The 13,622-nt window shown below is 45.8% G+C and overlaps 1 protein-coding gene across 9 annotated transcripts in view; it reads left to right on the top strand.

The window, feature by feature from the left end:
- Positions 1-13,622, top strand: part of Cit (citron rho-interacting serine/threonine kinase) — a 183,424-nt gene that overhangs the window by 14,683 nt on the left and 155,119 nt on the right. For 8 of the 9 annotated variants that reach the window (XM_090320238.1, XM_090320237.1, XM_090320235.1 and 5 more), the window contains exons 1-3: positions 3,157-3,229; positions 4,948-5,056; positions 9,852-9,993. In XM_090320238.1, the coding sequence (XP_090176364.1) occupies positions 4,961-5,056; positions 9,852-9,993 (238 nt within the window). In that variant the 5' untranslated portion in view covers positions 3,157-3,229; positions 4,948-4,960. Of the gene's footprint in view, positions 1-3,156; positions 3,230-4,947; positions 5,057-9,851; positions 9,994-13,622 lie in introns of those variants that run through there. The other variant, XM_090320230.1, reaches the window with a different exon arrangement.

Genomic DNA, 13,622 nt, shown 5'->3' with positions numbered 1-13,622 from the left:
TAATACATCTCAAATCGATTTGATTCTACCCATCTTGTCAAACTAACATTTATTTAAAAAAATTCCTCACGTATCCCCACCCACATTCACTTCTTGAAAGTGGGGGTTACATACATCTTACTCCAAGCAACAACCCTTTAGATCTTGCACAGTGCCTGGTTTTGGTCAGCACTCAACACATGTATTTTCTGAACAATAGATGACACCCATTTAAGAGTGGCACATGGCTGTCCCTGCAGCATTCAGAAGCAGAGGGCAGGAGGGTCAAGTGTTTGAGGTTAAGTCTGGCACAAGTAGCTCATGCCTATAATCCTTGCTACACAGAAGTCTGAGATCTGAAGTTCTAAGCCAGCTGGGGAGGACAAATCTAAGACATTTTTTTTTTTTGCCAGTCCTGGGCTTGAGCTCAGGGCCTGAGCACTGTCCTTGGACTTTCTCAAGGCTAGAACTCTACCACTTGAGCCTCAGCACCACTTCCGGCTTTTTCTATATATGTGGTATCAAGGAATCGAACCCAGATCTTCGTGCATGCTAGGCAAGCACCTTAACCACTAGGCCAAACTCCAGGCCATATCCAAGACATTCTTATCTCCAATTAGCTATCAAAAAGCTGGGAATAGAGGTGTGGCTGAAGTGGGAGGATGCCTCCCTGAGCAGAAAAGCCAGGAAAGAGTAAGAAAGTCCAAGTTCAAGCCTCCATAGTGACATAGGCATGCAGGCCACTGCTGCATGCCCCCCCCCCCCCAATTTGAGGCTAGCCTAGAGAGACGGGTGGGGTGGAGAGAGAGAGAGAGAGAGAGAGAGAGAGAGAGAGAGAGAGAGAGAGAGAGAGAGAGAGGGAGAGAGAAATATGGGGGTTAAAATAACTTGATTGAACTTAGAAGACCTCATCAGATGTCTTTCATTCATCTACTTACCCACTCAACTAACATTTACTGAGTGCCTGCTATTTGCTACATTTTTTTAGGTATTAAAGGGACAGCAAGAGACACACTGAATAGCCTGTGGCTGTAGCTCAGTGATACAGTATTCATTTAGCAAGCTTAAGTTCAAATCCCATCACCACAAAATAAACTATGAGCAGAAAATTACAACTAAAAGGTGTTACCTAATTTTACCACTATTCATCTAACCATCTTTATTTTTTTATTTTTATTTTTTTGCCAGTCCTGGGCTTGAGCTCAGGGCCTGAGCACTGTCCTTGGATTTTCTCAAGGCGAGAGCTCTACCACTTGAGCCTCAGCACCACTTCCGGCTTTTTTCTATGTATGTGGTACCGAGGAATCGAACCCCGGTCTTCATGCATGCTAGGCAAGCACTTTAACCACTAGGCCAAACTCCCAGCCCCTCATCTAACCATCTTTAAAAGTGGCATTTTTTTCTTCATCTACATCTATGGGAAAAGTTTATGTTTTCTCCCTTCTGCCCAGCATTTTGAATTAGAGAGAAGCCATACTTAAGTGATAAAGCAAAAACAATAAACCACAAAAAACTTCTGGTCTTGGAGCTGAAATCCTGGTTCTAGGAGTTATGAATGTGTGTGACTTAAACTTTTTGAAGGTTCAAGTTCTCTGAAGGTCAGATAAAGGGGCCTTCTTTGGAGGTTGTTGGAGAATGAATGTCAGATGACACTTTTCTGAGATTCATTGTCTCCACTCTGTGGATGAGATTCTCCTTTCACCTTGCCACAGTCAAGCCCTGGTTTACTTCCTAAGTGTTTAGATGCATGTCTCATTTTTATGCCTTTTTTTTTTTTCTTGATTGGACTGGACCACCCTTTACAACGTAAAGAGGCTGAGAATGCTCTAATGCTCTCTGATATGAATTTTTTGTAGCAGAATGAATCTGGGAATCAATCTAGGAATTTCAGACCTATACTGACACCCTAAAGCTTCAAAATCCATTAGTAGTCCCTTCATTTCTCTAAATATCAGTTTCCTGCCCATATAATGTGGAATGTTTTCCCTTTTCCCAGGGCTGTGGTAAGGATTAAAGGAACCAAGATGTTTGATAAAAAGGGGACAGGACATCATAAATAATAATAATAATAATAATAATAATAATAATACCATCCTGGGACTTGAATTCAGGGTTTGGGTTGCAGAGCTTTTTAAAATTTTTTATTTTATTATATATTTTTTTTATTTTGTGGGTCATGGGGCTTGAACTCTGGGCCTGGGCGCTGTCTCTGAGCTCCTCAGCTCAAGGCTACTGCCCTACCCCCTGGGCCTGGGCGTTGTCCCTGAACTCTTCAGCTCAAGGCTACCACCCTACCCCTTGAGCCACAGCCCCACTTTCCCTTTTCTAGTGACTTTTTGGAGATAAGAGTCTCAGGGTCTTTTGTGCCCAGGCTGGCTTTGAACCACGATCCTCAGATCTCAGCCTCGCGTGTAACTAGGATTACAGGCGTGAGCCACCATGCCCGGCTGGGTGCAGAGCTTTTTTGCTGGAGGCTGGCACTCGGACACTTTGAGCCACAGCTCCACATCCGGCTTTTTGGTGGTTAATTGGAGATACGAATCTGGAGGGGGGGGGGAATGTCTTGGGGGGGCACTGGCTTCGAACCCTGGGATCCTCGGATCCCAGCCTCCCGAGTAGCCAGGATGACAGGTGTGAGACACAGGGGCGGGGGCTCCGGTTTGTCTCTCACCGTCCTCGCTGGCGGTCTCGGGCGTCCTTCACCGGCCTGAGGCCGGACCATGGGAGACTGTCGCCGAGGTCGGCTGAAGGTTAAATTCAAAAGCTCCGCTGCTCTCCCGAGGGACAGGGAAAACGGAGTGGTCACCATAGTAACGAGCCCCGCGCCTCGAATGAGGGTCTAGATATTTCCTGGCAGGGCGGCTTTACTCCTCAGGCTGCAAAGGACAGAGCCCAGGGGACCTTCCCAAGGGATGCGCGACAAACAGACGCGCCCCTAAACACGACGTTCTCCACAACCGCCAATTTCAAACTTCCAAGACCGGCCTGGTCTGGTCCGCCTCTCCCTCCCTCCTATTGGTCACCAGCCTAAGGAAGGAACAATTTGATTGGTTTTCCCCTTCACTTCCTCCATTCCCTTTAAGGACTTGAGTACGGCCTGGTTCGCTACATAAGCTGTCTATCCTAGATGCCGGAACGATGATTGGTGTAGATACAGCTAAGGCCCGCCCACTCCCGTTCGGGGATTCAAACGCGGCGGCGGGAGGCCCGGGGCGGATCGCCGGGCGCAGGCTGGGCCGGTCTTCAGACTGTGAGTTCGGGTTCCCCCTCTGCGTCCCCAGTTCCCTGGCCAGGCCTGACGGAAGGGCGGCCTTCGTCCCCCCACTTATCCCGCCCCCAGGGCTGCGGGTGGGAGAGTCAGAAGGGTCTTCCCGGGTCCCCACCCTCCCATGGAACTGGCGGTCTGCGAGGCAGTGCCCGAGGCCGGGCGAGACTTGTCTTCCCCTTAAACTCGAGTGGGAGGCCTCGGAGGTTCCGCTGCCTCCTCTCAGCCTGACCTGCCTGGTGTTCTCTGTTGGAGCCTGGCAGCTGTCTCCTCATTATCTTTGTGAACCTTAGCAATCAACTCTACCCCTCTGTTCTGGTATCTTCAGACTCGGAGGTGTTGACCTCAGCACCTCCGACCCCTTCCTCGTCATTCCTCCCTCTTCCACGGTGCTCCAGGCCCTGTGAGCGCCTTGCTGTTGTTAGAGAGGCCTGCTCCCTGCCTCAGGACCCTTGCCTGACTGTTCTTTCTGGCAGAGGTATTATTTTTGCGCCCCCTCCCCATATTTAGGTTTGCCGTGGCAAGGCCCCTTCCTTTACCTTCTCAGGGAAGTTTATTCTGATCACCCTGAGAAATTGCACTGCTCAGTCTGCCCTGCCCTTCTTTGCACTAACTTTGCTTTTTTTCTTTTGAAAATTTCACAGTATCCCCTTGCAGTATACTATATATAGTTTGCTTATTTTAGTCATTCAATTCAATGTCGAGTCACAGTTCCCATGTACCAGACTCCTGTGTGATTGCTATGTGGAGACAGAAATCCTTAGCTTTTTGGAGTTTACATTCTTATTAAGAATGACTATTTTTTTCTTTGCCAGTCCTAGGGCTTGAACTCGGGGCCTGAGCACTGTACTTGGAGTTTCTCAAGGCTAGCACTCTACTATTGGAGCCGCAGCACCACTTCTGGCTTTTTGTGTGTATGTGGTACAGAGGAATTGAACCTGGGGCTTCATGCATGCTAGGCAAGCACTCTAACACTAATCCACATTCCCAGTCCAAGAATTATTATTTTTTTTGTTGGTCATGGGGCTTGAACCTCTGGGCCTGGGTGCTGTCCTTGAGCTCTTTAGCTCAAAGCTAGGGCTCTACCACTTGAGCCACAGCTCCACTTCCTGTTTTCTAGTGGTTAATTGGAGATAAGAGTTTCACCCAGACTTTTGCACCCAGACTGAGATGCTCAGATCTCAGCTTCCTGAGTAGCTAGGATTACAGGTGTGAGACACTGCCACCTGGCTCAAGAATTAATTTTTATGTTGGTCCTGGGGCTTGAACTCAGGGCCATTTCAGTCACAGCTCCATTTCTGGCTTTTTGCTTGTTAGAGATAAGCATCTCATGGACTTTTCCTGGCTAGCCTGTCCTTGAACACTGTTCCTCAGATCTCAGCATCCTTAGTAGCTAGGATTACAAGCGTGAATCATTGATGCTTGGCTTTACATTCTGAGTTTTAATTTTGGGGGGTGGGATGGCTGTGGCAGATAGTGAACAAGTTTGCAAATGAATGTCGGGTTTATCAGCACTTCTGGCTGCAGGGAGTGAAATTTCTAGGTTTTCATCTCTGTGGCCAAACGGAAAGCTCCTTAAAACTGGTATGAATAGCTAGTTTTCACTTCCCTATCCTGATAGCCAGAGGGAGATCAGATCCATCAAACCCTTCTTGCTCAAAACATCAGTAACATGCACTTGACCTTTCTTTCATACCTTCCAGGACCAGTGGGGAGATGTTGAAGTTCAAGTATGGAGCCAAGAATCCGCAGGATGCAGGCACTGCTGAGCCCATTGCCAGCCGGGCCTCCAGGCTGAATCTCTTCTTCCAGGTAATAAGTTTCTTGCCAGTGATCATCACCTGTGTTACCTGTGTTTAATTCCTTGTCATTTACTCTTCTTTGTATTCTAGGACTGAGGTTAATACTCTAGGTGAAATCCTACTTAATCTTTTTTTCTCCCTCAGTACCTCGGCTTGAACTCAGGGCATTGAGTTCTTGCTTGGCTTTCTTTATTTTTTTTCTTTTTGTCAGTCCTGGGGCTTGAACTCAGGGCTGAGCACTGTCCTTGGGCTTTCTCAAGGCTAGAACTCTACCACTTGAGCCATAACACCACTTCCAGCTTTTTCTATGTATGTGGTGCTGAGGAATCAACCCGGGTCTTTGTGCATGCTAGGCAAGCACTCTACCACTAGGCCAAACTCCTGGCCCTTACTTGGCTTTCTTGATCACTGTCGGTGGTCTCCCACTTGAGCTACACTTCCAATTAAGCTTTTTGTTGGTAAATTGGAGATGGGATCTTGTAGACTTTTCTGCCCAGGTTGGTTTTGAACCGTGATCCTCTGGATCTTAGCCTGCCGAGAAGCTAGAATTGCAGGCATGAGCCATCAGCAATTTGTGTGTGTGTGTGCGCATGCGTGTGTCCTCATGCCGTGCCCGTGCCGGCCCACCTGCCTGCACATACCTGTGCCAATACTAGAACTTGAACTCAGGGTTCAGGTGGCTCAAGTGGTAGAACATCTGCCCGGCAAGTTGCCAGGTCCTGAGTCAAGTTCCATTACCACTCACCTACCCTGAAAGAAAAAAAAAACACAAAAAACCCTCTACTTGAAAGACTAGATTGTCTCCCTCTGCACCTCCTCTACCACCTTCATATTGTTGTTCTGGGGACTGAACCCCCAGAATGTGAACCTAAGGACAAACCAGGCTCTTCCTGTCCCAGAGAAGCTATTAATGCAAGTGTAGCATGCACCTGCCTTTGATTTCCTGTGACTGGCAGAACTGTTTCCATCTAGGCAGTTCCAGGGAGATTTGGAGACAGGATGGAGTTTGTTTCCCATTCAGGTAAATACTTGAGACTGGTCCCATTTTGTCTTCCTTCTTCCCATCCAACAGTCCTTGCCAGCAGTGTTCTAGGTCAGTGGTTGGCAGACTTCCAGAGCCAGAGAAATATCACCAGTGACTAGGAGGCTGTAGCTCTGTGAGCTTTTTATTTTGCCAAGTGAGGAGGTAGAAAACAAATACAAAGAGAAACCTATCACCTCCTGGCCTTTTTTTTTTTTTTTTCTTTCCTAAAGAAAAGGCATTTTAAGAAAACACCAAGAGAGAAAGAATAGCATTTCAGAATAAAGGCCTGATTTTTAATCTGAATACATTCAGCTTTCTGGAAGAGGGATCGAGTAGAGTTGGTTTCTTTCTCAGTTCCCTCAGGCTGTTGAAAACTCAGTAAGAATTGGAGAACTCCTGGTCTAGTTGGTCTAAGCTCACCAAGGAACACAAGAAACAAAGAATCTCATTTTTATGAATTAGGGGGCCACTGTGGCTACAGTGGCAGCTAGGTGGTTTTGTGATACAGGGCTAGCCAATCCCTGATTGAGCCCTGAATCTCCTGGGGAAAAATAAAGCATTCGTCAAGCAGATTTTAAGCTGTAATCCAGAAGATTTTAATTCTGGAGGTTAGGGCTAGGGACAGAGAATCGGTTTTATTTTTAGTTAGGTTCATTTCCTCCCCGCCCCCCCTCCCCCAGTTCTCAACTGATTCAAATGGAACTAATGTTTAGATTATTCAAGTTACTGTGTCAGTGTCACAAGTTAAAAAGACTGATTCCCAAAGTTAAAGGATTTTTTTTTTCCTTCTTAGGGTTCTGCAGGTTGACTAGAGTCAACTCGATAACTCTTTGTTTTCCCTTACGATGTCATGGGTTGCCTCTGGGATTGGAACTGCTGCCTGGTGGCCCTCTGTTCCTCGAAGGGGTCTCATATTTTTATCAGTCAGGAGTCCAGTCCAGGGCTTTTAACTTTTTTCTTTCCTTTTTTTTCTTGGCCTTGGGGCTTGAACTCAGGGCCTGAATGCTGTCCCTGAGCCTCTTTGTGCTCAAGGCTAGCACTCTACCACTTGAGCTACAGTGCTACTTCTGGCTTTTTCTGTGGAATTTACTGAAGATTAGAGTCTCACAGACTTTTCCTGCCTGGGCTGTCTTCAAACTGTAATCCTCAGATCTCAGCCTCTTGAGTAAGCTAGGATTATAGGCACCAGCCACCAGCCACCAGCTAACTTTTTTCCTAATAAACATTTTACTTTTTTTTTTTTTGGTGGGTCATGGGGCTTGAACTAGACTTGGGCTCTGTGCCTGAGCTCATCAGCTCAAGGTTACCACCCTACCCCTGGGCCTGGGTGCTGTCCCTGAGCTCTTCAGCTCAATGCTACTGCCCTACCCTTGAGCCAAGCCCCACTTCCCTGTTTTCTAGAGGTTAGTTGGAGATAAGAGTCTCGGGTCTTTTTGTGCCCTTTTGTGCCTGGGCTGACTTTGAACCTTGATCCTCAGATCTCAGCCTCCTGAGTAGCTGGATTACAGGGTAAGCCACTGCACCCTGCCACATTTTACACATTTTGAGTCATACTGCTAAACATTGTCATTGCAGCAGAAAAATAGCCTCGGACAATAGGTAAACAACGAGGCATGGCTGTGTTCTAATAAAACTTTATTCCTACAGGAAGCATTGGGCCGTATCTAGCTCTTGGTTGTAATTTTGCTGATTACCAATTTAACTTAAGCTTATGAACTTGGCTTCCCAAAACAGCAAAGCAGAAGTTATCAGGCTTCTTAAGAAGTTCCATTGACCCCAGTTGGGGTTCCATTGACCCTGTGTCACTTTCTTGTTTTTGAACTGAGTCTCAGACAAGACCCAAAGTCTTGAAAAAGAGGCTCAGGATGTTCTTACAGAGTTGGAGAAATTCTTGTCATTTTGTGGGGAGAACCACTGTATAACCTAAGGCCAAGCATATAGAAGTCATTGCTCTGACTGGGCGCTGGCAGCTCACGCATGTAATCCTAGTTACTCAGGAGGCTGCGATCTGAGGATCCAGGTTCAAAGACAGCATGGGCACTAAAGTCCGTGAAACTCTTATCTCTAATTAACTGCCAGAAAACTGGAAATGGTGCTGTGGCTCAAGGGGAGAGTGATAGCCTTGAGCTGATGAGCTCAGGGACAGCACCCAGGCCCAGAGTTCAAGCCCTACGACCACCACCACCACCACCAAGAAAAGAAATCATTGCTCTAGACTTCAGGTGGCAGACTTGTGTCTTGAGAGGGATAGGCAGTCCGTATGTGTGAGTCAAATCTGTAGTGAATTCCAGAACACATGGGCTGTCAAGAAGGATCTCACCTTTTAAGCTGGGCTCAGTGACTCACGCCTGTAATCCTACAAAATGGGAAGTGGGGCTTGGCTCAAGGGTGGGGCGGTAGCCTTGTGCTGTCGAGCTCGAGCTTGGGGACAGCGCCCAGGCCCATGGGTAGGGTGGTAGCCTTGAGCTGAACAGCTCAGGGACAGTGCCCAGGCCGAGTTCAAGCCCAAGACCCATTAAAAATAAATAAAAAAGGAGGGTCTCATGTTTCAACTCCAGCTCAGTGTCACCAGGCAGGAGTGTGGGGGTAACATTGCTGGGTCTACCAGTATTTCAAAAAAAGTCAGACATTGGGCCTAGTGGTAGCATGCTTGCCTAGCGTGCACAAAGCCCTGGGTTCAATTTCTTGGTACCACATACACACAAAAAGTCAGAGGTGGCACTGTGGCTCAGGTGGCTCAAGAACCCTTGCCTTGAACGAAAAGTGTCCAAAGACAGTGCCCAGGCCCTGAGTTCACACTCCAGGACTGACAAAAAACAAAATAAAACAAAACAACAAAAAAGCCAGACAGTCCCTTTTCCTTCCCCGCCCTTCCCCTCCCCTCTCCCCTTCCCCTCCCCCTCCCCTTCCCCTCTCTGTCTTTTCTGGGTCAGTACTAGGACTTGAATTCATTGCCTGGGCACTATCCCTTAGCTTTTTTTGCGCAAAGCTCATGCTGTATCACTTGAGCCATAGCTGCACTTCCAGCTCTCTTTGCTGGTTAATTGGCGATAAGTCTTGTGTGATTTCTTGCCCAGGTTGGCTTTGAGCTATGATCTTCAGATCTGTCTCCTGAGTAGCTAGGAGTATAGGCGTGAGCCACCACTGGCACCTGACCAGACACTCTCTCTCTCCCCCTATCCCCTTTTCTCTCTGTCTCTCTTTTATGTATGAAATCTTGTGATTTTCAAGTATTGGCAGATAATTTCAATTATTTTGCACACTATAAGCCAAACCAAGCATGTCTGTGTTGTAGACACATTCTGTTAGTTTTTTAAACTGTTCCTCTAGACCATGAATAAATGTGACTTTGATAGTTAACTCCAGTCATGCTACTCCAAATGATTTAATGACATTGAATTTATACAGTCGAAAACTCCTGGGTGACTGTGAAAAAGGTGCAGTCATCATTTCCTACTGTAAAGACATGGGAATGTGTCAGAACTAGCAAGGCCCAGAGTGAGCCTTTCCATCAGCCTTGGATCAATGTGGGACCTTTTCTTAGGAACGTTTTTCTTCCCAGGCACTGGGCAAAGACACATACAGTGATGGAATCAGATAAGCAATCACTTAATGACTACCAGTTGATGTTGCTTTAAGGAATCAAAGTCACACCACTGTGCTTTCCCCATGTCGTGAGCAGTTAGTTGAGTTGGTGGCTTGCAGTGTTCTCGGTGTGGATATTATTGATCAAAGCTTTTCATTATTGACAGTTTCTCCATCTGCTGTTTGCTGTTTTCAGGGGAAAGCACCCTTTATGACTCAACAGCAGATGTCTGCTCTTTCCCGAGAAGGGATATTAGATGCCCTCTTTGTTCTCTTTGAAGAATGCAGTCAGCCTGCTCTGATGAAGATTAAGCACGTGAGCAATTTTGTCCGGAAGTGTAAGTTTGGAGAATTTCTTTCTTTCTTTTTTTTTTTTTTTTTTTGATGATGATGACAACTGTAAAGATGATGATGTCAATGGTGATGACGACGACGACTACGATGATTGGTATACCGGGGTTGGAACTCAGCCTTTAAGGCAGGCCCTCTGTTACCTGAGTCATACTCTCAGCCCTGTGGAAAAATATTTCTTGATCACCATCCTGATACGGATAACCAGAAGACTGCTGGAGGCAGAGTGAGATAGTACTGGTTGATAGTAGTGGGTGAATCTCTCGTCTGAACAAGGATGCCTCAAGGTTCATGCTTTTTTTCTTTTTTTCCCCCAGTCCTGGGGCTTGAACTCAGGGCCTAGACTCTGTCCCTGGCCCCCTCTGGGCTCTGCTACTTGAGCCACAACGCCACTTCTGGCTTTTTCTGTGTATGTGGTACCGAGGAACTGAACCCAGGGCTTCATGTATGTTAGGCAAGCATTCTACCACCAGACCATCCTCCCTGTCCTTGAGGGGCATTTTAGAACCCAAATATAGCAGCTGTATGCCATGTAGGGGTATGGAAGTTCTGGACTGAGGTTGTATAAGGCTCATAAAATCACTTGGTACGTGACAGGCCAGACATATTCAGGGAAGGTTGTGATTAGATCTGACTGGGTCATTTTCTTTTCCAGAGGTGAAGTATCCCAATCAGAATCATCTGAATTCTGAGGGGGATTGAGACACTGACTACAAGGGCTTCATAGATGGAAATGTATAATTATCTGAAAGAGCTGGAGGGTGCTGAGTAAGCAAAACTGACATACGTTGTCTATTGTGACCTTCAGTATTTTACACTGTTCTCTATTGCCTCACATGCAGAAATTGGGGGACTGTACGTATAATTAGGCCATGAATGAGCTAATACAGACTAGCTTTGTGTGCCTGACATCTCATAGACAATAACTGTTGGCCAGCAGTGATAACCATAAACCTTGATGATGTTTAAGACATTTTATATCTTTAAAATGTACGTGAGCTGTTTGTTCATCATTCTGTATTTGATTATGATCCCACTTTCTTTAAATTCTTGAGTAGGAAGGGGGAGGGGAAGGAAATGGCATGACAAGATGAGCTTATGGATCCATCCTCAGGACCCTTCCGTAGTTTTAAGCCTCCCCCACTGGTTATGTGAAAAGCATCCTATCATCAAGAACCATTCAGCAGCCAGGGGGCTTGCTTTAGTGGAAGGTAGACTTTTTCAAGTAGAACTCTCTTCTGGGGAATTGCTTCACAATTTTTGAAGAGGTTTCCTGGGGAGAACAGTGAAGAGGCCATGATTGAAATCCAATGAATACAGTTATATGACTTGCCCCCCACCCCACTCCCTTTTCAGCCTTCTGTTATGGACTGTAAGCTTTGCTTTTCCTTGTGGAGAAGGGACTATCAGCTGCTACTTCCAAGTTTCTTGGGTCTTCCATAGGAACACAGTCTCTCTTTTTCCTCCTCCGTCTGTCTGTCTGGTTTTCTGTCTCTGACCGTACTGGAGCTTGACCTTGGGGCCTCTTGTTCTCTCTTAGCTTTTTACTTAAGAACGGTGTTACTACCATATGGGCTACATCTCTCCTTAGGGCTCTCTGTTGGTTAACTGGAGATAGGAGTCTCTTGGATTTGTCTACAGGGCTGGCTTCGCATCTTAGTCCTCGCTCGGATCTTAGCTTCCCAAATAGCTAGAATTACATTGTGAGCAGGAATGGAAATTTCCTTTGAGACAGTGAGGGTAGCTCTGGAGTGGTGCCTCTAGTAGACATGCCCCTGATTTTGGACCAAAGAAGGGTAGCAAATGGAGGTCTGGAAACCAGAGAAGGGATTTTCTTCCCTGACTATAGTCATGTGTCACTTGATCAGGGGATATGCTCTGAGAAATGTGTCATTAAGTGATCATGTTGTTGCGGAGACATAGAATGTATTTAGACAGATCTGCATTCTGCATGGGACAGGTCAGTCATTCAAGGTGGCATTTTTTTTTTTTTTTTTTTTTTGTCAGTCCTGGAGCTTGAACTCTGGGCCTGGGCTCTGGTCTTGAGCTTCTTTTGCTCAAGGCTAGTGCTCTACCACTTGAGCCACAGTACCACTCCTGGCTTTTTCTGTGTAATTTATTAGACTTAAGTGTCTCATGGACTTTCTTGCTCAGGCTGGCTTTGAACTGTGATCTTCAGATCTCAGCCTCCTAAATAGCGAGGATGACAGGAGGGAGCCACTGGTGCCTGGCTGTGCCATCTTTCCTCCCCCGTCCCCCCAAAGTTAAGTTTTTTAATATAACTAAAAAATAACTGATGTATAACAATTGTACATATTTGGGGTACAATGGTTATCTCAATACATGCTTATTTTTTAAATCATAATTTAGTTGTACAAAGGGATTACAATTCCATAAGCATGCTTATTTCTAATTTGGATCATTGGTACATCTCACTTTGAACATGTATCATCCTTGTTCCGGGAATGTTCAAAACTCTCAATCCATTAAGAACACTGTCCCTGAGCTTCTTTTGCTCAAGACTAACACTCTACCACTTGAGCCACAGCGTCACTTCTGGCTTTTTCTGTTTATGTGGTACTAAGGAATTGAACCCAAGGCTTCATGCATCCTAGGCAAGCACTCTACCACTAAGCCACATTCCCAGCCTTTTTATTTTTATTTATTTATTTGTAAGTAGGACTCTAAAATAGTGTAACTACTTAGGCTACATGTTACAGCTACCTAGGCTACATGTTACAATAGGATTATTCAAAGCAATTTTTTTTCTTTTAAGAAAATTAGTAAGTATTTATATTATCTTTAGGTGATTGTACAAAGGGATTCCAATTCCATCATCAGATTATGAGCACAGTGCATGCATCCTGAGCAATGTCATCCCTTTCTATCATTCTCTCCCATCTTTCCCAATCACATGCAGACCCTCAACGTGATTCCAAATGTGAGATCTAGGAACTTTTTGCAAGTTTCTGAATATTTTAAGGCTCATACAAAACAGCGATTTAATGCAAATTGTGTGTGTGTATGTATGTATGTATGTATGTATGTATGTGTATGTGCAAGTGCACATGCACACACGTGCTTTTCCCAGGAAGAACTTTCATGTAAAATGCTGAGAGTAATTAAAAATCAAGGCCAGGAGTTTGGCCTAGTGGTTAAAGTGCTTGCCTAGAATGCATGAAGACCCGGGTTCGATTCCATGGTACCACATACATAGAAAAAAGCCGGAAGTGGTGCTGAGGCTCAAGTGGTAGAGCTCTAGCCTTGAGAAAGTCCAAGGACATTGCTCAGGCCCTGAGCTCAAGCCCAGGACTGGCAAAACAAAAACAAAAACAAAAACAAAAAATCAAATAACTTTCTGTCCATGGGAATACTGCCATGTTATTTTTTTTGGGTGTGGGTGGGTCATGGGGCTTGAACTCTGGACCTGGGTCCCTGAGCTCTTCAGCTCAAGGCTACTGCTCTACTCCTGGAGCCACAGCCCCACTTCCCATTTTTCTAGTGATTAATTGGAGATAAAAGTCTCAACCGTCTTTTTGTGTGTCTTTTGTGTGCCTGGGCTGGCTTTGAACCATAGTCCTCAGATCTCAGCCTCCTGAGTAGCTAGGATTATAGG

This window comes from Megascapheus bottae, chromosome 28 (assembly GCF_031878675.1).
Source record: "Megascapheus bottae isolate mThoBot1 chromosome 28, mThoBot2.hap1, whole genome shotgun sequence".
Taxonomy (NCBI): domain Eukaryota; kingdom Metazoa; phylum Chordata; class Mammalia; order Rodentia; family Geomyidae; genus Megascapheus; species Megascapheus bottae.
The sequence above is the reverse complement of the archived record's forward strand: the minus strand, read 5'-3'. Positions and strand labels throughout refer to the sequence as shown.